Source organism: Pinus tabuliformis, chromosome 1_1 (genome assembly GCF_031772625.1).
Source record: "Pinus tabuliformis cultivar Carrire ecotype Pingquan chromosome 1_1, CPIR1, whole genome shotgun sequence".
NCBI lineage: Eukaryota > Viridiplantae > Streptophyta > Pinopsida > Pinales > Pinaceae > Pinus > Pinus tabuliformis.
The window spans coordinates 341,800,933-341,823,613 of record NC_142297.1 but is presented as its reverse complement, the minus strand read 5'-3'; the positions used below and the strand labels follow the sequence as shown (position 1 = coordinate 341,823,613).

Genomic DNA, 22,681 nt, shown 5'->3' with positions numbered 1-22,681 from the left:
TTGTTTGTGAGACAAGGGATGCCCTCCATTCAATTCTTTAACTATTTAATCTATTGATGTGTACATACGTTAATTTCAATTGGATCGAATCCTATGAACTTTAAAGAGGAAACACTTTAACATAAATCAAACATGTAAATACAAACCTAATTTGTATATGTATAAAAGCTACTTTGAGAGTTGCATGGAATGCTTAATTTTGTATAGAAGCAAGGGAAAAATTGAAGGGTTGATCACAACAAACATGTATAGTAAATTATGATTATCATAGGTATATTAGTTTGGTTTTCCCAATCCGGAACTTGCACACTTTGTTACTATTGTTAAAGGCATGTCATGACAGTTTACTGGTGTAACATCATGTACATTTGGTTGTGTTTATTAAAAGCATGTTAGTTCAATGACAAAAGCAATGGTTTTTCAACTTGGTCAGCTTAGTGAGCTATGTGTTAATAATCTCAATGAACAACATATAAGGTCAATTAGCTTAGCCATTGACATGCACATTCCATTGTCACTATTAGTGACATGTTAGGTTGGATATTAATATGTATTTTTGATTAACATTATCTAGGAGATTAACCAAATCAACATGAATGTTTGACTACAATTGTGGGAGATATGTTAGATAGGTCAACCCCATCAACAACATTTATGTTCAATTTCACATGTTAGAGGCATGACAGAATGGTCAATTGATTAGTAACATGTACATTTTTGTTATCACTATTAAATTTGTGTTAGGTTGGTTAACTTGTTCAACGACTTGTATGTTTGGTTACAATTATTAAAGCCTCACTTGATTGTTTAATGCAGTAAATGGAGTGTAAGTCTAGTTACCATTTTCGAAGGCATGTTTTTTTGGTTAAATTAGTTAACATCATATACATTCAACTATGATTGTTAGAGCCATCCAAGGCTATTAAACCCATTTAAAGTAGTGCATAACATCGATGGGGGCTTGCTTATTGCATTGTGTGTGAGTATACTGTGTTATTTTTTCTGTAAGTTGAAGATTTTTCATTAATAAAAAAGAATGTACAAGGGCGTCAAAATGCATGGCTTATAATTATTTATATATTTAATGTAATATGCCTTTCATTAAGAAGAGGAAACAGACTTTGGGGGATAGGGGAAATGGCGTTGTCTAGGGGAAACGTCGATCTCATCTATCTCATCTTCACTCTCCTTTCCCTATCATTAGTATCCCTCTCCTTTTTTTCTTTATCCACCAACACCAATAATAGACATTTTGTTATGTAGTAGCATTGGATGACTCAAGACGAGGGTTAGAGCTCATATGTTTATCTTTGGTTTCTCCTTGGGGTTTCTGAGCTTACATATCTTGCTTTAAATTCTTCTTAAACGTCCCAACAATATCCTTTCCCATCTCTTGTTCATGAAACTTCAGCTTGCGAGCACAATATTCATCCTAAATTTCCTTTGAAGATTCATGTAGCCATTTTGCACCGAGGCCTATTCTTGGGGGGAGATTGGGAGGATCTACATTTGTCAACAGACCTTTTTATTGTTGTCCCATGCCGCCCCAAACTTTATAGCCCATGTTTGTAGCCAAGATATACCCTCTTCCATATGTAAACTATTTATCAGATTGATAAAAAGAGAAGACTGAGCTCTTCCATGAGCTTTTATTTGAAGATGAGAATGAAAGTGAAATGTTCATTTTTAACTGTACACCTAAACAAGCTTAGAGACCCTTCCATCTCACTGGCTTAAAATTTGGAGTCAAACCATGGTAGAATGTGACATTTTGAAGCATGTCACTCTAGTCCCTTTGACAAGGAGTGACATGACACCTTTTGTGAAAGAGCAACAAGAGACTGTCGCCTCTTGCCCTTTTGAAAGTGGTGAAACTTTTTAGAAAAAGGCTAAATGTCTAAAAACATCAGGGAAAAAGGTTTCCAAAAATTTAAGAATGATTCCAGTTTATTGAATAACTACTATAATAGACTATCACCTCTTCCCCCTTTGAAAAAGGTGAAACTGTCTAGGAAAAAAAATATTTCTAAAAACATTGTGAAAAAAGTTTCCAAAGCATTTAAAAATGATTCCATTCCATTGAATCACTACTACATGAATTCATCTTAAGATTTCATTTTATTTATTAAATTTATCATAATCAAAATTCCCCATGGAAGACATTGAGAGCCATTAGAAGATATATATATATATATATATATATATATATATATATATATATATATATATATATATATATATATATATATATATATATATATATATATATATATATATATATATATATATATATATATATATATATATATATATATATATATATATATATCTATATATATATATTCTCATAAGAGCTTGTTAAAACATACCATGGCAATTTAATAACTTTATTTAAGACATTTTGTCTCCCACGTACTAGTCACCAAATAAAATTTCAAGGTGGGCGATGCCATTTTTGTTCAAACCCTCTAAGGAGCACCCTCGAGGAGCTTTCATACCCTGGATTTTTGAAATCTGTAGAAGGTTTCAGCAATTTTGTTCAAACCATGAATTTTTGAATTTTGGAGGAGGTTTCAGCAGTGGAGACCAACGTTTTGCTACGATTATCCTATTTTTCCCTTCCAGTTTGATAGAGGTAGGGGATTGTTGTGGTTTTGTGTAGGGAACGGGACACCTAACTGGAACTTTTGCAGCGCCTTGATTTCGCTATGGAACCCCAGACCCACATAAGGTTCAAACAGGGCTTTTCCTTTCTACCGTCACCCAAAAAATGCCCCTCTCTATAGGTTGTCGCCTTCTCCTCCAAGGCAGCGAAAGAGGTTGATAGACCTATTCCAGAAATTCTAGACTCGAGTAACTGATGAAAAAGCTTCAGTTGTTGGACATACCCTTCAGAATCATACATTTTCCCTAGCACAGGCAACAAAAACCCCTCTGAGGCTACTGCAGCAAAGGCTGTTGATAAATCTGGGGAAGAGGGAGAAAAAATTCATGGAGCCCGTCGACCCACCAAGCCTTGGGAAAGAACTTTCGATTGTATCCATTTCTTGTAACGGTAAGTCTCTATTTGACTCCAGTTCTATTATCGAATTTCTATATTTGGAAGATTTGATGGTTATTGAAACCATAGTTAATTAAAGGAAAGGAAAAACCATAGTAAATTAAATTCATTTTGAATCCATCAAATAAAATAGACTTATTTGACTAAGACTAATTCTGTGCTAGCTTTAACTGATGGAATGCAAATTTTGCAGCTATGAAAAAAATGTACAGCATGCACCGAGCATGGGTACTAGAAATTACTAATTAGAGTATATAAAGGTTTTTTAAACCCAAGATGTAAAAATCATATAAAAAGTGATGGCTCTAGGCTAAACCCATGTGTGTGTCTTGATTGCCTCAATGAGTTGATATGAGAAGAAATGTTGAGATGCATTTGGCTTAGACACCAATAACAATCATACCTATTTAGATGATATTTTAGAACATTGTGTTTCAGATTTCAAGATCCTTGAAATGATCTTTATTTGTCATGAACTCCCTTTCCTTTGATACTAGAATCTCAGAGACGCACAAAGGTTGATCCTTTACCTTCAATAAGCATCTACCCAATCGAAAACCACGAACACTATTTTTCAAAACCTCTTGATTGATGTCCAAGGGCCGAGGATACTTCACCTTTTGTAGCCTTTTATACTTCTCTGTGAGATAGACAAAGCCCTAATACAAGGCCGAAGGCATGTCAATGAGCTCAAGAATAATATTATATATATGAGCTTAGATGCTAAGAACTTTATAGCTTCAGATATGATTTTATATAAACCTGCAATAGAGAAGGAATTCCGAGTGAGACACTATCTCCAAACCAAATTCAATTTAATCGACTTGAGTGGATTGAAATAGAGAGGAATTATTGAGGATACTGGAGCTTTATCATATGTTTAAAATCACTCTTATCTATTTATCTGTGGGGTTCACAGGAACAGGCAGATGACTGGACAAAACAAAGTTTAACAGAGAGCATTGACTCTCTCTTCCCAAAGGAGGCAAGTATAAGAAACCTGCTGCATTTGGATATCTTAAATTTGATTTCTCCCCTACTGAACAGAGAATTGAAAATAAATTTTATTTACTGGGCAGGTGATTAATGTCATGACAGCTAACACAGAGGACTCGAGAACTCTAAACTTAAATATTGTTGGACGAAATGATTTATCTTCCTCATGGGTATTATAAAATCCCTTTGAAATAAACGAAAGGGTTATTACTAACTCTGAGGTACGATTGGTGAATATTTTGGTTATTTTCTCTATTGAACATGTAAGGAAAGCTATGTGATGATGATCTATGTAATTGAGTAGGGTTGTATTAAGCAGGAAGTGAAAACTGACATTAGCAGGGGTGCTTCTCTATTTCTAATGGTGTACATCAAGCAGAGGCAAATGACTTCTGGAGACAGCTCAGAAAAGTTACATTCGCAACAAGATGTTGTGATCTTCAATGAAGAAGGCAAGGAAAATCCTAAGGGGGGTAAAATGAACGACGAGGTGCAGAAAAAAACTTGCAATGATGAAGGACTTCTTACGAGGTTTCAAGAGGATGACACAGGAAGTGAACATCGAGACGTCAAAGAGAATGCTCTTGATGGTATGTTTTGATTTTCCCTGGTTAACTGATCTATGATGTTGGTAGCCTACTATAAGGTAATGTCTAGTCAATCTCCCAGGACAATGGTTGTTGTAATGTAGACCATTTGTAGCTTGAAGAAAGTCCAACAAAAGTTTTGCAAAGGGTAAAATTCTTTGCTACACTAGATCGCTACTTTTTGTTCTCATGGAAAAGGGAATTGTTATATTATTTTCCAAAATCCTTTTTGAATGTTACTTCTCCAATAGAAAAATTTTATATTTCTTAGATTTTAGCATAGTATGCTTTAATTTATAGTAGTTTAATGCTTACAGCAATTGAGACAAAAGAGGAGGGAGAAAAGGTCAACAGAGCTGATTCAACAGGATGAAGAAAAACGAGTTGAGCTTGAAAATACAACAATTAAACGTTCCAAGGAGGTAGATTCTGCTGTCTTGGGAAAATACAACATTTAGAGGCAAGAGAAGGAGAACGAGAATTATGACTCCACTGTTAGATTGATGTGAGACCAACTGATCATGGCTAGGGTGTATTCAAGCATTTCCCAGGCTAGGAATAATCTTGATTTATACCATGAATTGATGCTTCGTATTAAAGAATGTCAGCGTACATTGGGTGAGGCTAACGTAGATTTTGATCTACCTCAAAGGTAATAGTTTTCTCATCGGCTACTTCTAAATCAAGAGTAGTAAGTGCTTCCATTTTCATTTGGTGTTCATATCCTTTGTTTCTTTTAAAATTACAGTCTGTGTGTCAATATTTCTACTTTTCATTCTCTTTTTCATGGCCAATAATTGATATGAATGTTTCAGTGCACCTGAGAAGATCAAGGCTATGGGTCATGTCCTATACAAGGCTAGAGAACAATTTATGACTCTGGGATAGTAACAAATAAGTTGTGAGCCATGCTTCAGTCTGCAGACGAGCAAGTAAGGACCTTGAAAAAGAAAAGTACATTTTTAAGTCAGCTCGCAGCAAGGACTGTTCCCAAGGGCTTGCACTGTCTATCCATGCGATTGACCATGGATTATTACTTGCTTGCCTTTGAAAAGTGAAATTTCCTAAAAAGGACAAGTTGGAGGATCCAACTCTTTATCACTATGCATTATTTTTTGACAATGTATTGGCTGCATCTGTGGTTGTGAATTCAACTGTCATGAATGCTAGGGTGAAGTGTTATTAATTTAAAATACTCTAAAGTTTGGAAGTCCAACAGTTTTGCTGCATTTTACATTTAATATTTGGATCTCATTGTAGGTGATTTACTTGTGTTTGCAGGAATCTCATAAACATGTATTTGATCTCGTCACAGACAAGTTAAATTTTGGGGCCACGAAAAGGTGGTTTTTATTTAATCCCCCAAGGAAAGTTGTGATACATGTAGAAAATGTTGATGATTTTAGATGGCTCAATTCCTCCTATTTTCCTGTGCTTTGCCAACTTGAATCCGCAGCTATGAAAGAGTATTATTTCAAGGCAGATCACTCGACTAAACTCTCAACATGTTCCTCCAATTTGAAATATATAAATCCAAAATATTTATCCATGCTAAATCATCTTTGTTTCTATCTTCCACAAGTTTATCCAAAACTGGACAAGATCCTTTTCTGGGATGATGATATTGTGGTTCAGAAAGATTTGACGCCCTTGTGGTCAGTAGATCTTCATGGAAAGGTTAATAGTTCAGTGGAAACTTGTGGAGAAATCTTTTGCTGGTTTGACAAATACCTTAATTTTTCCAATCCGCACATAGCTAGGCACTTTGATCCTAATGCTTGTGGTTGAGCATATGGGATGAATGTATTTGATCTCAAAGAATGGGAGAAAAAAATATAACTGGAATATATCACAAGTGGTAGAACATGGTAAGTGTGTAGTGTGGTTTATTTATGTTAATTCTCATGATGCTTACTTTAAAGTATTTGAAGTAAATCTGAAGTAATTAGCTAGAAAACTTAATGGGTTTTTCTTTGTTCGATTTCTAAGTTTTTATTTTATTGTATTTCAGAGTGAGGATAGAGTGTTGTGGAAGCTTGGAACACTACCCCGTGGATTTTCACATTCTCTGCTTCTAAATCAAGAGTAGTAAGTGCTTCCATTTTCATTTGGTGTTCATATCCTTTGTTTCTTTTAAAGTTGCAGTCTGTGTGTCAATCTTTCTTCTTTTCATTCTCCTTTTCATGACCGATAATTGATATGAATGTTCTGGGCTCTTACGTGGCCGCAGGCAGGCAGGTGGCGCGTGCGCATCCCTGCACCTGCACAGAGACAGAAAAAATATAAAACTCAGTAAATCGGGCACCCGCGATCGTTGTTACCCTACCATTTCGACCTGTCAACATCCGTTTACTGTGCGCACGGTCAACTATCTTCCTGGTGGTTTTGGTGGCGTTTTCCGTTAATGGAAGAGATGGATATCGAAGAGGAGGCCATTAATTATTCCCAGGATTTTTTTGAGCGACAAACCATATTTGGCAGTCGTAGCCCTAACCCTAACATTGACAGTTTTGCTTCTCCTTACCCAGGTTCATCGTCGATTATCACTCTTCTGGGAACCTCAGCCTTGCCGCTGCGCTTTGGATCTCTCTCTGTGGAAATCTCGGGACTCGATTGCCCCCCGCTCTCCCCTGACACTCTTGATCTTCTCACCGCCATATCGCCTCCCTCACCTGCATTCGATCTGCTCCCTCTCCATAATCTGACGCCCCCCCTAAGCTTGCCTCCTCCGGTTACTACAAACCCTAGTACCCTCCCTTCGGGTTGTTTCGACTCTCCGGTCATAAAATAAAAAGTGGTGATTCCCCTGAAGGATGTGGGCTTAGATCCATTGACAAAACACCCATCGGTTCCAAGAACAGGGAAGAGAAAGTTCAAGTGCGTGAAGACCTCAGCAAAGGACCTTACCATCACATTTGGTGAAGACATACCAATGGGCAAGGTGGTGGACAAGGCCAACAGAGTACTTGTTGGGCATGTGAGAGGAAGGGCTTACTCAGCAACCAAGCTCACAAATTGGGTAAAAGAGATCTGGGGTGGCATTCTTCAGGAACTCCCAGAGGTTCAGAGCCTGGCTCAGGGTTGGTTTGCCCTACATTTTTCAAAGGCAGACTATACTGATCTGATTCTTGCAAAATACTGGCACATAGAGATGGCACCGGTCCTCCTCAAGCACTGGTCACCACTATTTGATCCGGAATGGGAGCAAATTGGAGCAGGACCTATCTGGGTGCGATTACCAGGTCTTCCTCTACAATTCTGGTCTGAAGCAGTGTTTATTAGGATTGGAAATGCCCTTGGGACGTATCTAGAATATGATAAAACCTATGTTCAGACAAAAAACCATGTGCTGGCAAGAATCCTGGTTCACTTGGACATGAGGGAGGGTCTGGAAGAGAAGATCAGCTTCAAATGGAGGCATTACACCAGAATACAGACCTAGGATTACGAGGGTGTTCCATTCTGCTATAGAAGGTGTCATAAGGTAGGATACGTATTCAAGGAATGTCCTCTTCTTGCGAAACCAGTTGATCCCCTCGGCTCTCCACTGCCACAAAAAGGAAAAGCACCTGTGTTGGCAACTCAAGCTCCTGTGTCAACATCGCGAATCAACATCTCGGTCCCAAATCTATATAACTTGGGTGAATCCTAAAAGGATGTGGAAGAAACCTACAAGCCACCCTCGCCCCCTTTGACTTGGGCAAGAGTTGCTGCTACTGCGGAGATGGCGCGAAAAACGGGTACTACTGCTTTCTCTCCCCTATCCTCTCACTCATCTCCATTATCACTTTTCGTTGGTTAATCATTGGATTTTATTGCACCTCTTGCTCCTGCCATTACTTGCACGATTTCCATCCCTCCGTCCATCATAGCCCCCTCTTCCCTTACTGTCCAACCGATCCCATCCTCATCTATGGTTTCAGCCTCTTCCCACCTGGTATTGCCTCACTCCTACAACCTTCACTCTAGGAAAATACCGGGTCTTGACTCGCATATTGGGCTGGGGCTAACCTACCCTGGATCCCCTACACAATATTCCCAAGGAAGAAAATCTTTCCTGACAAAGGCCATTCAGAAAGGCGGCGCCGAGGTTGCATCTGGCAAGCAATCTACCATGGAAGGGGTTCTTAGAGCATTGCAAACCCCAGATGGGGTTCCACCATGAAATGCCTCTCCTTTAATTGCAGAGGTCTGGCTAGTACCTCCAAAAAACTAGCCATGCAGAGGTTGACTGAGAATGAACCGACTGATATCATTATGCTGCAAGAGACTTTGGGCAATGTTGATTCTATTGAGCAAACCCTATTTACCATTAGACTCGGATGGCACTTCCATGCACTAGATGCCATAGGTAGAGCTGGGGGCTTAACCATCGGATACAATCCCAGGACCATCAACGTATTTGCCACCTGGGGAGGAGTGGGCTTTATAGGTATGGATCTTTTCTCAGATAAGCTAGGGGAGTCCTTGAGGATCATCAATGTATATGGCCCATGCTAGTAGAGAGAGGAATTCTCGCGGTATTTTCTTGGATTAAACTCAACATCTATGGATCAGGTTATCATAGGGGGTGATCTTAATTTCTCCATGGGATATGGGGAATCTTGGGGATCACGTATCCAAGTTGACCCCTTGTCTGATTTCTTTAAGGACATTTTGGACTAGTGCCATCTTGCTGACATCCCCATGAACAAGCCTATGCCTACGTGGAGGAACCAGAGAGTAGGGGATGCAGCCCTGGATAGAAGACTCAATAGATTAATGATCAAAATCCTCTTGCTTGAAAGATTGACCAAATACAGACAATGGGTGTGGTCAGGGGGAATATCAGATCATTCTCTTATTTACCTAGAGATTCTTCGACCTGATGCCAAGCCAAAGGCACCCTTCAAATTCAATCATGTCTGGCTCCAAGATGAGGGATATACAAGTTTAGTCAAGGACTTTTGGGTCACCCACCCTATAACAAATCACAGAACAACGATGGAAGGTTTCTGCCACAACCTTTCTCAGCTAAAACAACTTATTATGGCCTGGGCTAAGGAGAAGAAGGCTAAGGATGATCAGAAGATTTCAGCCATTGAAGCTGAGTTGGAATTATTGTTGGATGACAAGAATCTTGGTTTTACCTCAGCAGCAGAGAAGACCAAGTTGATTGAGCTTGAGAAGCAGAAAGATAAGATACTCTAGGAGAGAGAAGAATCATGGATACTGAAGAGCAGGACCATTTGGTTAAAGGCAGGAGACAAAAACACCAAATTTTACCAAAATTTTGCGAAGGGAAGGAAGACTACAAACACGATTTGGAAAATGCCCCTTCCTGATGGAGAGCAAGCTGAGAAGTTCTGAAAGCTCTCCAGACTGGGCACCTCCCACTTTCAGACTCTGTTTAGATCTCCCCATGAGGCCAATCTAGCAAATATCATACAAGTGGCCGGACTCTTCCCTCATTTTGTAGGGGAGAAGAAGCAAATGAATTGATTTCACCTATCACTCTGGAAGAACTTGAGGGGGTATTAAAGTGGTTCAAAAAGGATAAAAGCCCGGGACCTGATGGGTGGACAATCGAATTCTATTTGGCATTTTATGATCTATTGGCCTTGGATCTTCTACAGGTTGTGGAGGAATGCCGATCATCAGGTAGATTGTATAATGCTATCAACTCTACCTTCATCACCCTCATCCCAAAATATGACTCCCCTACCTCTTTTGATGATTTCCGGCCCATCTCCCTCTGCAATTTCCTTTACAAGATCATCTCCAAAATCATTGTGAATCGTATCAGGCCTATCCTTTCTCGACATATCCTCCCTAAACAATTTGCTTTCCTTGAATACTGCTAGATTCATGAAGCTATTGGTACTGCTCAAGAAGCCATTCTTTCCATGCGTGCACACAGACTAAAAGGTATCATCCTCAAAATTGACCTGGCCAAGGCTTTTGATCGAGTGAACTAGCTTTATATCAAAATGCTTCTTATCCACCTAGGCATCCCCCTCTCATTTACCAACTGGATAATGGCTTGCATAACAACCCCCACCTATAGTCTGCTCATTAATGGCTCTGCGTCTCCTTTTTTCCATGCTGAAAGGGGACTCAGGCAAGGTTGCCTACTCTCACCTCTCCTCTTTCTGCTTGTTATAGAATGCATGAGTAGACGCATTTATCATGGAAAGCAGAATGGCAGTGTTACCTGATTCATCTCCTATTTGTGGATGGTGTCCTCATCTTCTTGGATGGAAGTATTCAAGATTTGATCCCTCTCGAAAATATCCTTGCTACTTTTTACAGAACTACTGATATGATGGGAAACCACTCAAAATCTACTATTTCCAAGGCATATACTTTTGCACAAGGGTCCAATCTTGCCTTGCATCGAATCCCATATAACCCTCGACCTCTGGAGTAGGCCTTCAAATATTTGGGTTACTGGATCAAGCCTTTGGGACACAAGATAGCGGATTGGACTTGGTTGATCTCCAAATTTGAGAAGAGGACTTCTCATTGGAGCCATCACTTTCTATCCAGAGCAGGAAGCCTGGTGCTTATTAAATCTATCCTGGAGGCTACACCTGTATTCTAGATGGCTTTAGCCTAGATACCTAAAGGTATTCTAGCTCGTCTCAAAAAAATTTGTTGCAGATACCTTTGGAATGGAGGACAAGCTAAATGAGTTTTTGCATGGATTTGATGGGATAATATTTCCATGCCTAAAAAGTGGGAAGGATGGGGTCTTAAAGATCTATGCACATGCTCTGGCTGTGAAAATGGAATGGACATTGCTCACCAAGCAAAATCTCTGGACATCTATCTCATACCACAAATACATCTGTTCCCTACAAGTCATGGATTGGATCCAACTGCCTGGTTGGAACAGAACAAGCATCTCATCTGTTTGGAAAGCTCTATTGTGCTCACTCCCCCTCATTCATAGCCATATTACTTGGAGAATTAATGATGGATCCAGGGCTTGCATTAGAATGGACCCATGGACCGGTGGAGGGGGGAGATGTTACCTCCCTCGTGAGCTTATTTGATTACTGGATCAACATAACATAAAAGTAATCACCCATATTATAGACCATGAGAATTCATCCATTTTCACACAAGCATGGAAATCGGCAGCGCAGCTAAATTTGCCTCTAATCTGGCACCACAACTAGGAGGATTACACAAGCGCACTGAGTGAATCCCACATCCGCATCAAGGAAGGCCCAGATGAGCTCATGTGGAGAAAGGCCGAATCTAGTTACTACTCCCCCAAGGAAGGTTACCTGTGTCTGATTATAAACAAACAACCAGAAATCACTCAGAGATGGTGGAAGCTCATTTGGCAATTAAGGACTCCACCCCGGACCAGACTCTTTTTCTGGTGCATTCTCCGAAATAAGGTTCCTACAGGGGACTTTCTTATGCACAGATCCGTGTATGGTCCCACCTGGTGCATACTCTGCAAACAGCACTCTGAATCGATAGAACATCTTTTCCTTTCCTGCAATACCACAAAAAAAATATGGAATGACGTGGCTGATGAAATTAGGTTCACGGGAACATGGGAAGGTGACAACATCACAGTAGCATGGGATGCCTGGAACCAAGCACATGCAAGAACTAACCTCCCATGTCTTCCTCTCATCATTTGCTGGGAAATTTGGCTGGAAAGGAACAAAATGACCTTTGAAAATGGCCCGATCTGTTGGCAATCCATTATTGCCAAAATCATAGCATCATATCACAAATTGCATGAACATACTCCTCCTCGTTCTTGCAAACCAGCTACCCCCGATCCCATAGACCACTCCTCACCATGGGCATTTTTCGATGCAGCTTATCAACAACACGAATGTGGGGGGGGGTTTCATTCTATATCTATCAGATCAACATTATTACAAAGTCAAGATGGGCCCATCTTATGCATTTTGCTTTAAATCATGAATGTAGAGACTTACAGATATATGGTGACTCAAATATTATCATAAATTGGATCAATCAGAATACTAGATGTCACGCTCACACACTCTTAAATGTTCTGGACGAAGTAATTCATCTCAAATCTCAATATAATTCCTTGCTTGTTCGTCATATCTACAGGGAGCATAACCAAAGTGCCAACGAATTATCCAAAGAAGCCACGAACTTGCCAAGAGGACAGTGGATAATCCAAGAACAGAGGGGTACCTCACAGTCCCAGTACTACCACAGGCCTTATATAGATCAAATCTATCATCAGGTGCATGGCCACTAAATTTTTGAAGAACTATCGAACATATATGATGATGTAGATAATTTAGTTTTATTTATGATCAACACCCTGTGAGGTGTAAATATGTTTATATAAAACACTATTACAGCATCATTCTACGTGATGATTTTTTGAATTTGATATAGCATCATCCTGTGTGATGATTTTTTGATTTTGACATAGCCATTTATAGGAATGGTTTGTAGATATTATAGATATATGGGCTCAAATCGCATATGCAGAACATCATATACTACATGTAATTTTTCACCATATAATGAAAGATTACAAATTTTCCGGTGGGAAAAAAAAAGTTTCCATTCGATTATTTGAGTTATTACTGTTTCTTTTTGTTGTTTAACTATGATTGTGGCATAGATTAGGACTTTCGCAGGTTTTGTTTCTATCATTTGTTGCAGATCTACAATTTTTAGCAGCCATTTATATTATTAATATTGTTTATCATCCACATTCTTAAGTGGGTTCTTTTCATACATCTTTGAGAAGAAAACACTACAAGAGAAAGAATTCTGGAAAATGCGTGGAGCAAGGACCCTTGAAACCCTCAATCTTTAGAAGAGAAATGTGGCCTCCAAGTGATCAATCTCCAAGTTTGGCTATGGGTTCAACCTGAATCCTAGGATGAGCTTGATTAAACAATTTATATTCTTCCTTGGGATCAAGTTTAGAAACTCGACCTTCCAACCTTTCCAATTTGACCTCTTTTACCTTCAATGAAATCAATCCACAATTATTTCAAGGAGACACTTTAGATCTATGAGCAAGTTAAAAATGGCATCGAAAGGTAGGGTCTCCTCCTTAGATTTAAATGATCCAGCCTCTTTCCAATATAGATTACAAAAATATATTCATACCATTGATCTTGAAATGAAATGGATATAATATGATATGATACTTGTGCTCAGAATTTAGCCTTTGAACCCTTGGTGTTTGACCCACTAGAAGGAGATGAACTCTTCCGTTGGATATATATAGACCTGTAATCAAATTATAGTCAAGATGGTAGTACTTCCTACAACAAATCTCACAGCCCTGCAATACAATTGAAAAGAGACCCTCAAATCTGATAGGGGTTCAATCTCGACCCCGTAAACTTGAATGATTAAATATGGTAAAGCAGACCCAGGTCCAATCTAAAAATTTGGCAAAGTAATGTTTTCTCTTTTGTTTGCAATAAAATAATAACTCTCAAAATAATGCAGAAAATTCTCCTTCCAATCAACTGAAAAATAGAGCCAACTAGGATGATACGAAATACCATCGAAGATGGAAATGTTGGCTAGGGTGAGCATAAATTCCACCGAAGTTCCCTACATGAAACCTCCAAATAACCCTGCAAATAATTTAGAATTTTCCAATAAAACCCTCAGACTGGCGGGATGCACAGCTCTGATACCACTATAATTTCCCAATCATCAAAATTTTAATCAGTTATGGTACATTGTAGGTGTTCTAATAAAATTTTTGCAATAAAAACACCGAACAAAATAAAGATCTGAGAATGTAGCATATTATTTATGTAAATAAATATAAACAAAATTACATGCCCATAGAAGCACTACTAAAGCTCATGCCTTGGCATGTATGGCTTCCCATCAACAGAGAAATTAAAGATGCTGAAGCACAATCTTAGATCCTCGATGGATCTACCAGAGAAATTATTCCCATGGGATTTTCATCCTTGGGATCAACTAGAACTTGCATTGACAAGCTCTCAACAAAAGAAAAATAGATAAATAACTCTCGATGATTACATTGTTAGGCTCCTATCCCCTTTTATATGCTTCATTGAATCTCTAGAGACTTTATTTTATTGTTTTCACTCGAAAAACGAAGGCAAATTCCATGGGTAAATGCCATGAGTAACTACCACGGTAAATACCATGGGTAGATTCTGTCCACTTTAACCATATCCACAAAAAAAAGAATATTACAAATCGATCGCTTCTTATTTAGTCTAAGAAGTTTATGTTTAGGAATTCCCCAAGATCCATTAAATAAGAAACTTAATAGAAATTACTCATCAACACCACAAAGTATGTTATTTTTTTTGAGAATATTGAGCACATGGAAAGATGCTTGTTAAAGTGGATGTTAGAGAAATCCCTAATGCATAGGTCTAGCAATCACAAGAATTGTGTTACCTTTTGGGTAATTTTCTTAAGAATCCTAACTATGTCTTAAAAATGTAGCTCGGGGCATTAAATTTAATCGACATTCCTTATTGATTTTGGGATTGGGATGAGAGAGAGATAGGAGATATTGTCTATTCTAAAAATAAACATTTTTTCACTTGTATCTTTTCCATACATAATGTCTCTTTTTCATAAATTAAATGGACAACCTTATTTCCATAATTCTTCATGACAAACCATCCTTCCAAAAGGCATTAAGGCCATTTCTAGACAGTTAAGGCCACCCACTAAGTCATAGATTCGAAATCCAATGACTCTGCTATGAGCTCACCAAGATTTAGTACCTCTTACTCTTCTCTAAGTTCTCCAACAAATCAATGTATAAATGAATTGGAATTGGTGGCAAGAAGCCCATTTATAGGAAAAACTCTAGTTTTTTTTGGCCATTAGGAGTAAATGGTAGCTAGGTTTGACAAACCGTTAGCACTATTGGAATTCTCTCACCGATCTCTACAATGGGTCTCGATGTTTCTCGTAATTTGAAACTTCGCCACAAAGCCATTTTTCCCATGAGGTCTCACTTTGGCGCATTAAATCAATTCTCTTAATATGAGTGACATGTACTTTCATACCACTTGTCCTTTGAACTTTTAGAATTATGAGTCAAGTTGTGGCATGAGTAATCACTATTTAATCTTTCTATTATGGCACGTTGTGGGCCTTTCCCATGTGGAAGCATCATATAGTCACCTTTCTTCAAAGCATTAAAGATGAGTCACCCCTACATCTACGGAGTCTGTTCAAAGTCCCATTGAGTCATGTTACAATATATTATCCATGTATGTGTCACATTCATCCCATTTTTCTTATATTTGACCTCCATCTATCCTCATGTGCCTTTGAAAATCCTCCATCTGAGTAATTGACCATCCCTTATGGAATTGTGTCAGTCACTACGAGGTCAACCTTGCATGTTATGCTCTTACAAGGTAAATCATAACTCCATGAGTCCCCATATCTTCCAATTATCATCCCTAGTGTTAGTTGTTATTAGCCATAATACTATGATCCTTGTGCCTTTGTTGAGGATTCATAATTACCTAAAATCTGGTGGGCCTGCTTTTGTTAACATCAACACATTTATTCCAGGAGAGTAATCTAGAGGATGGTGTACCTTGGTTTCATCTTTCATCCTTTCTTGGTGCCTCTAATCAAGCAAAGTGAATCATTATTTCCCTTTTACTTGGTTTTTTCTCACATGCTCAAATTCAACTCATTATCACACGATCAAGAAACATACACTTGGTGGTATAGTGATCTAGTAGATTTTCCTAGATTTTCTGAGGTGTGTGTGAGATGTTCTAGACCTCATTAGGAGATGTCCCTTCAGGTAGCCCATCACATACCTAGATGTCAGAAAATTATGATCTAGCCTCAGAAGAAGTTATTTTTATTTGAATGGCTTTATTTTTTCCAATTGCATAACTCACAACATGAACCTCTATTTAAAATGGTCCATTGAGATATTTAAATACCTCTCCTATTCATCAGGGCTTCTTTGGTTGTGATCTCCCCCCTACACCCTTCACCACACCAATGTGGGGAAATTATGTCTCATGTCCTCAAATTGACATACTTAATTGTATCAATCCTGGCCACTGTACTCGAGGAAATTATGTATATGGGGATCATTATCTCATTGTATCATTTTTTGCCCCATTGATGCCAACATATCATGTATCATGTACTATGTACCTCATACCTAGATTGTTAGGCACACCATTATCATTTGTACTTGGTTATCTCGTAGGTATGGGTATATCTCCCCTGCCTTATTGAGATCTTGTACTCATCAATAAAGGAAAATTTTATCTCACAGGTAGGTTTCACCCCGTCCAACTTCACTCCTTCCTATTACTTGAGTGATCTCTGTCTCTCCCTATGACTTCCCTTCGGTGTTTTGCGAAAGTGAAGCTACAACATATTTCCATCATACAATGTGCTCCTCAAACTCTTATGTTGGGCAACAATCTGTTATCACCCAAAAAATCATCACCTAGTCATGTATTACTAGGTTGATCAAAATGCACCATGTAGGATAAGTTTTTACATATTAAAACCTTCTTTTAGCTTAGGCAATAATTTAGTGAACCAATTTCCTAAAGTATGTCATTGCATTCTAGACTACTACATGGAGGGGAATTTTAAGACAAAATAAATCTTTTGTCTTAAAATTCTCAATATGATGTGCTAGTAAAAAAGGTAAAGGATTAGGGGTTCGTCTTTACACTATTGATGGTTTATTCGGGAAGTAGAGTGATGGAGGTTGACAACAACTAATGCGATTTAGGGCCATCGAGGCTGAAAACAGAGATGTGCGTCGTGAGAGGAGCGATGGAGGCACTTTCGAAGAACGTTAATGGGGGTAACATAGTTGGAGTACTTTTTAGGGTCTCCATCGATTGTGTTTTAATATGTGTTTTTTTATTGTTTTATTTATTTTGAACACAACTTATATACATTGGTTGTTGTTATTAGAAAATTGTTGTGCTAGATTGGCAACATGGATTAGATTCACTTGAAGGATTGTTGAAAAATGTGGCAAGAAATTCTCAATTTGATTTTGCCTTGATTAAATTGAGAAAATTTGAATTTCCACATCAACAAACAACTTGGATGCAATTAGCTTGTACGACATGGTTTGTGTCACCCATTTTACTCAATCAATTCGAGTTGGAGGAGTTAGAGTTCAATTAAGCATGTGTGATTTCTAATTTGTAGCAGTCAAAGTCAGTTATCTCAAGTTGTTTTCAGTTAAACTAGGTCTAACTGTTGGAGGAACTAGTGGAAGGCTAGTTGTGCAGTGAGACTTCAGTCAAATGCAATGATCATCTAGTTAAGTGATCAATCATCCCAAAATTGCTAGTGCATGTAAACAATTCGAGTTCCCCAACTATGGTGGAGATTCCAAGGCAGTTTAATATTAGTTGTAGACTAGTCTTGAGCGTACAGGTGTTGCATGCAGTCACATGATCAACCTTAGGAATTGTGCAATCCATTTTGGAAAAAACCTAAATAATAGGGGCCTAATTTCTCAAGGAATTTCACAAGGAAATAGGGGCTCAAGCAGAGGTAGAAATTGACAAAGTTTGGGTTTGAGCTTTTTAGTGAGCAGAGGAATAGGTTATTCACTTACGGGTTGTGCACAATTGAGTAAATCAATTGTAATACATCTATATTCATAAGATTGATGCAAGAAGGCATTGGAGTTATTAGAAGATTGCTTTCCCCAAGAAAAATATTGTGTGCATGTATTTTATTTCTTATTGCATGTCTGAAATTTTTGTTCTAAATTATGAATTAACTTTCATAGAGTAGTAGAGTAGGTATGTGTCTTATGATTTTGAAAAAAGTTCATGATGAGTTGCAAATCTACACCATAATTTCTACATCGTATCATAGCAGGATTCACATTAGAGCATGAATTTTGAATTTGTTTCTCAGGAGCGAATTTGCAGTTCAGTGTAGCAAGAGCTCTTAGGAACTTAAAATATGACCTTCAAAAGGCTGAGGCTAGAGTTTTCCTTGGAAGGAAACTCTAATTTCATTGACTGCAAGGATCGCATGGAAGAGGTATTCGATGACAATGGATTTCTAGAATAAATGAAGAGAGATGTTACAAAACCAGCAGAATCTAATGCCCAAAACCTTGCTCAGTCGAAGAAAGTTGTAGCCAAGGTGTGGATAATAATATTGGAGGGAGTACGAGACCACATTATCAGCAATCTCCATGGGAAAGAAAATCCTTATGGAATGTGGTAGGCACTCAAAAATCTGTTCTAGAATAGTAGTGACCACAAAAATTTGGTGCTCAAGGATAAAATTTGAAATATCAAGATGTAGAAGAATGACTTTACCCTGCAATATCTGAGGAGGTTCACACAAGTTCATGATGAGCTTGCAAGAGTTGGTGTTACTCTTTCAAAGGATGACTTGGTACGAATATCCCTTCTGGACCTTCCCAAGAGTTGGCATACCTATCAAGATTAAGTGAACAGGAGGGAGAAACTACCAAATTGGGAACACTTATGGTACGATTTGGTACAAGAGGAAATAAGGTAGAATACTAGAGATGGGACCTCATCCAAGGGCAAGGATGAAGAAAAATTTGCATTGGTTGGAAAGGGAAAGAAGGGAAAAGGGGAAGAAATCTCAAACCAAACCAGAATCCAACCAAGGGAGAAAGAAGAAAGATTTGTCAAAAATTAAATCCTTCCATTATCACGAATACGAGCACTATGCCACGAAGTGCCCACAGAAAGAGGCAAGTGAGAAGACCTTAGGAGGAGGAGTAGGTGAAGCCTTGGATTCATAGTTCGACCTTGACGTTACCCTTATTGCATGCATGCCCAACATAGTGATGGGGAGCGTGTGGTACTAGGACTCAGGTGCATTGTTCCACATGACAGGGTGTAGAGACCTTTCAGTGACTTGGAGGAGAAATATCTCATTATGTATATCAAGCAAGGAGACGATGGAAGGTATAACATGACCAGTATTGGTACAGTCAACTTTTAGGGGGAGTGAGGCTCCCCTCTCAGGCTCAAGGATGTCATGTTTTTTGTATGCATAAAGAAAAATCTCATCTCTGTTGCAGCTTTGGAAGACCGTGGTTATGACGTGATCTTCAACAAAGGAGAAACATTCTTGAGACACATAGCCATGAGACATGTGAAGAAGATCGAGGTTTGTGTGAAGAATCTATATAAGTTAGATGTGGAATATTGTGTTGCATTAAAAACTAAGGAAGAGAAAGTGCAGGGGCATGATGTAGGTGAACTTTAGCACATAAGCCTTGGCCATTTGCATCATGGCACCTTGAATAGTATACAACAAATATCCACTAGCCTCCCTAAAGGAGCACTTGAGCAGCAGGATGTATGCAAAGGATGTACCTTGGGGAAGTACATAAAATCCGAATTCATGATCGGGACAACAAAGCGCATGCAGTCCAAGAAAGGATCGACTTTGATGTCTGTGGACCTTTCTTTATAGCCTCCACTGCCCGACACAAATATTTCGTCCTTTTATTGATGAATTCTCACATAAGTGTTGGATCTCTTCATGCAGAAGAAAGATGGGACATTCTCCAAGTTCATAGAATTCAAGGCACTGTTTGAGAAAGAATCCAACAAGAAGTTGAAGGCTCTCTGGAGCAATAATGGAGGTGAGTGTGTGTTGAATGAATTAAAAAATTTATGTGTGAAAGAAGGCATTCGACGAGAGTTGACAATACCGCACAACCCACATCAGACTGGGGTGGTTGACAGAAATATCCATAGCATTTTGGGAGCAACAAGGGTGATGTTGCATGACCAAGGCCTACCTCTGCATTTGTGGGTTGAGGCATGCAATACAACAATTTGTTTGCAGAATTGAAGTTCTCATCGGATTCTTGGCATGATATTACACTAGAGGAGGCTTTCTTGGGAAGAAAGCCGGATGTGTCTCACTTCAAGATTTTTGGAGTGTTTTTTTACTGCCATGTCTCTAAATAATCAAGATAGAAGCTTTAGTCAACAAAAAAATTAGGGGTATTTGTGGGTTGCACAAAAATTCCCCACAACTAACATGTGTACTTGCCATCACTCATAATGATAGTTATGTGAAGGGATGTAAATTTTGATGAGGATAAATCTATGTGGTGCTCTCTTGAGAGGGAGCTTTAGATGCCACCAAAAGATGAGATTTTAGCTCAAAAAGAGGAACCTCAAGAAGTTGTAGAGCAACCACAAATTGTGGAGCAAAGAGTGGAGACATACACTAAAGCAAAACCTCTAGAGAAGGCAGAAAAAGAACTAAGGAAGTTGATAGACTTGTGCAGGATGTGAGAGAGAATGTGGGATATCCTTCAAATTTGTGTAAGCAAAGGAGGTCACCTGAAAGGTACACTGGTGACATGGATCTTATGACTGAGATTATAGAGATTGAGCCATCCTATTTTGAGGAAGAAATAGAGAAACCTGTATGGGTTGATGCAATGGTGGAGGCATATGAATCCATTGCAAAGAACCGTGTTTGGGAAAATATTCCAAAAACAACATATAAATCAATAGTGGGTTTGAGATGGATCTTCAAGGTGAAGCAGGCAACAAACAGAAGAATAGGGAAGTATAAGGCCAGATTTGAGGCCAAGGGGTACTCTCAAGTTGAGGGAAATGACTATGAGGAGACATTTTCTCTTGTAGTAAGGTACTCATCCATTAGATAAATTATTCATCTCTCTACACAAATGTGGTGAAATATCCAATAGATGGGTGTAAAAACAACATTTCTGAATGGGGTTATTAAGGAGGAGGTGTACATAGAGTAACAAAAAGAGACATTTGATCAAGAGTCTCATGTGTGCAAACTCAAGTGAGCACTGTATGATCTCAAGCAGGCACCTCGTTCTTGGTACACCAAGATCAATAGTTATCTCACCAGTTTGGGCTTCACCATAAGTGAACCACATGTAAACCTCATCACGTATGGATAGAAGGTAAATTTCTCGTTATTGTCTTACATGTTGATAATTTTATTTTAACTAGTGATGAGATGTTGATCATATATTGCAAGGAGGACCTTGCAAGGGAATTTTAAATGAAGGACATGGGTCTCTCAAGGCAAGTATGAAAATGAGATACTGCAGAGATTCTGCATTGAGAGTTGTAAACCTATTATCACCCTAAAATTTTCTAAAACTTGGACAGTTTACATTTGATCCTAAGTCATAATGTTAAATGGTGGTTAAGTCACTTTTATGGTTTTTAGAGTCCAAGTCATAGGGTTAGAGTCTCATTTCCATCATCAAATAAACTTCAACAACCTTGTTTTACACTTTATGGGTCCCATATCATGTTTTGAAAGTCATATGTTTAGCCATTTAAAAAAAAAAATGAAACTAGCTACGAATCCACGTTTTCGTAATGCAGACAATGTAAAAAACAAGTGTTGCGCTATGAAATCACTGAGGCAGCCTTTTTTTCAGCAGAAAAAAACTGTTTTAGGTAGTCAACTTCCAAGAGGTTGTTTGAGCAGCTGAAAGCATATTTTGGAAAACTGAAAGAAGTTTTTATTCCTAACATAATGAACTACTAAAAAATATTTCCGTTTCTTCAAATTCCTTATGATATGGGAGAAATGGATGACCCAACTTACGCTATGAAACTGTTGTAGGTGCAGTTTTTCACAAATCAGAATTTCCAGTTTACACCTGATATTCAAAGATAGTTTCTGGTCACAGGAAAAGGTATTTTGGAATTCTAAAGGAGGTTTGTCTTCATAAACTCTCCAGCTACAATAACCTATCTAACATTATTCATAAGTGTTATTAGTTGGGAGATACTAAGATTTCTTTGAAACCCTAATTTTAGAGAATATATTTTTCCTATTTTACACGTGTTTTTCAAGGACGGATTCTGGATAGCTGTACAAGTATTTTAAAAAACCAAGAGAGGTTTTTGTTTTAGACGGCATGGAATACAAAAACCTCCTTCAGTTTCATAAAATATGTCATGGATGAGAAGATAAATGATTTTTCCCACGTGCTAATGTTCAAAGATCCTAAACCTAAAAACAGGGAAACATGTTCCCTAAT

General features: G+C 38.3%; 1 protein-coding gene across 1 annotated transcript; it reads left to right on the top strand.

The window, feature by feature from the left end:
- Nucleotides 1-7,576: 7,576 nt before the first annotated feature.
- On the top strand, nucleotides 7,577-8,086 carry LOC149212972 (uncharacterized). Its single transcript, XM_089388881.1, has one exon. It carries the CDS (start codon nucleotides 7,577-7,579, stop codon nucleotides 8,084-8,086), a length of 510 nt encoding a protein of 169 aa, XP_089245007.1.
- Nucleotides 8,087-22,681: the final 14,595 nt, after the last annotated feature.

Bases quoted from the DNA above. Each gene is read 5' to 3' on its own strand.
- LOC149212972 (XM_089388881.1), top strand. From the start codon at position 7,577: ATGGGCAAGGTGGTGGACAAGGCCAACAGAGTACTTGTTGGGCATGTG.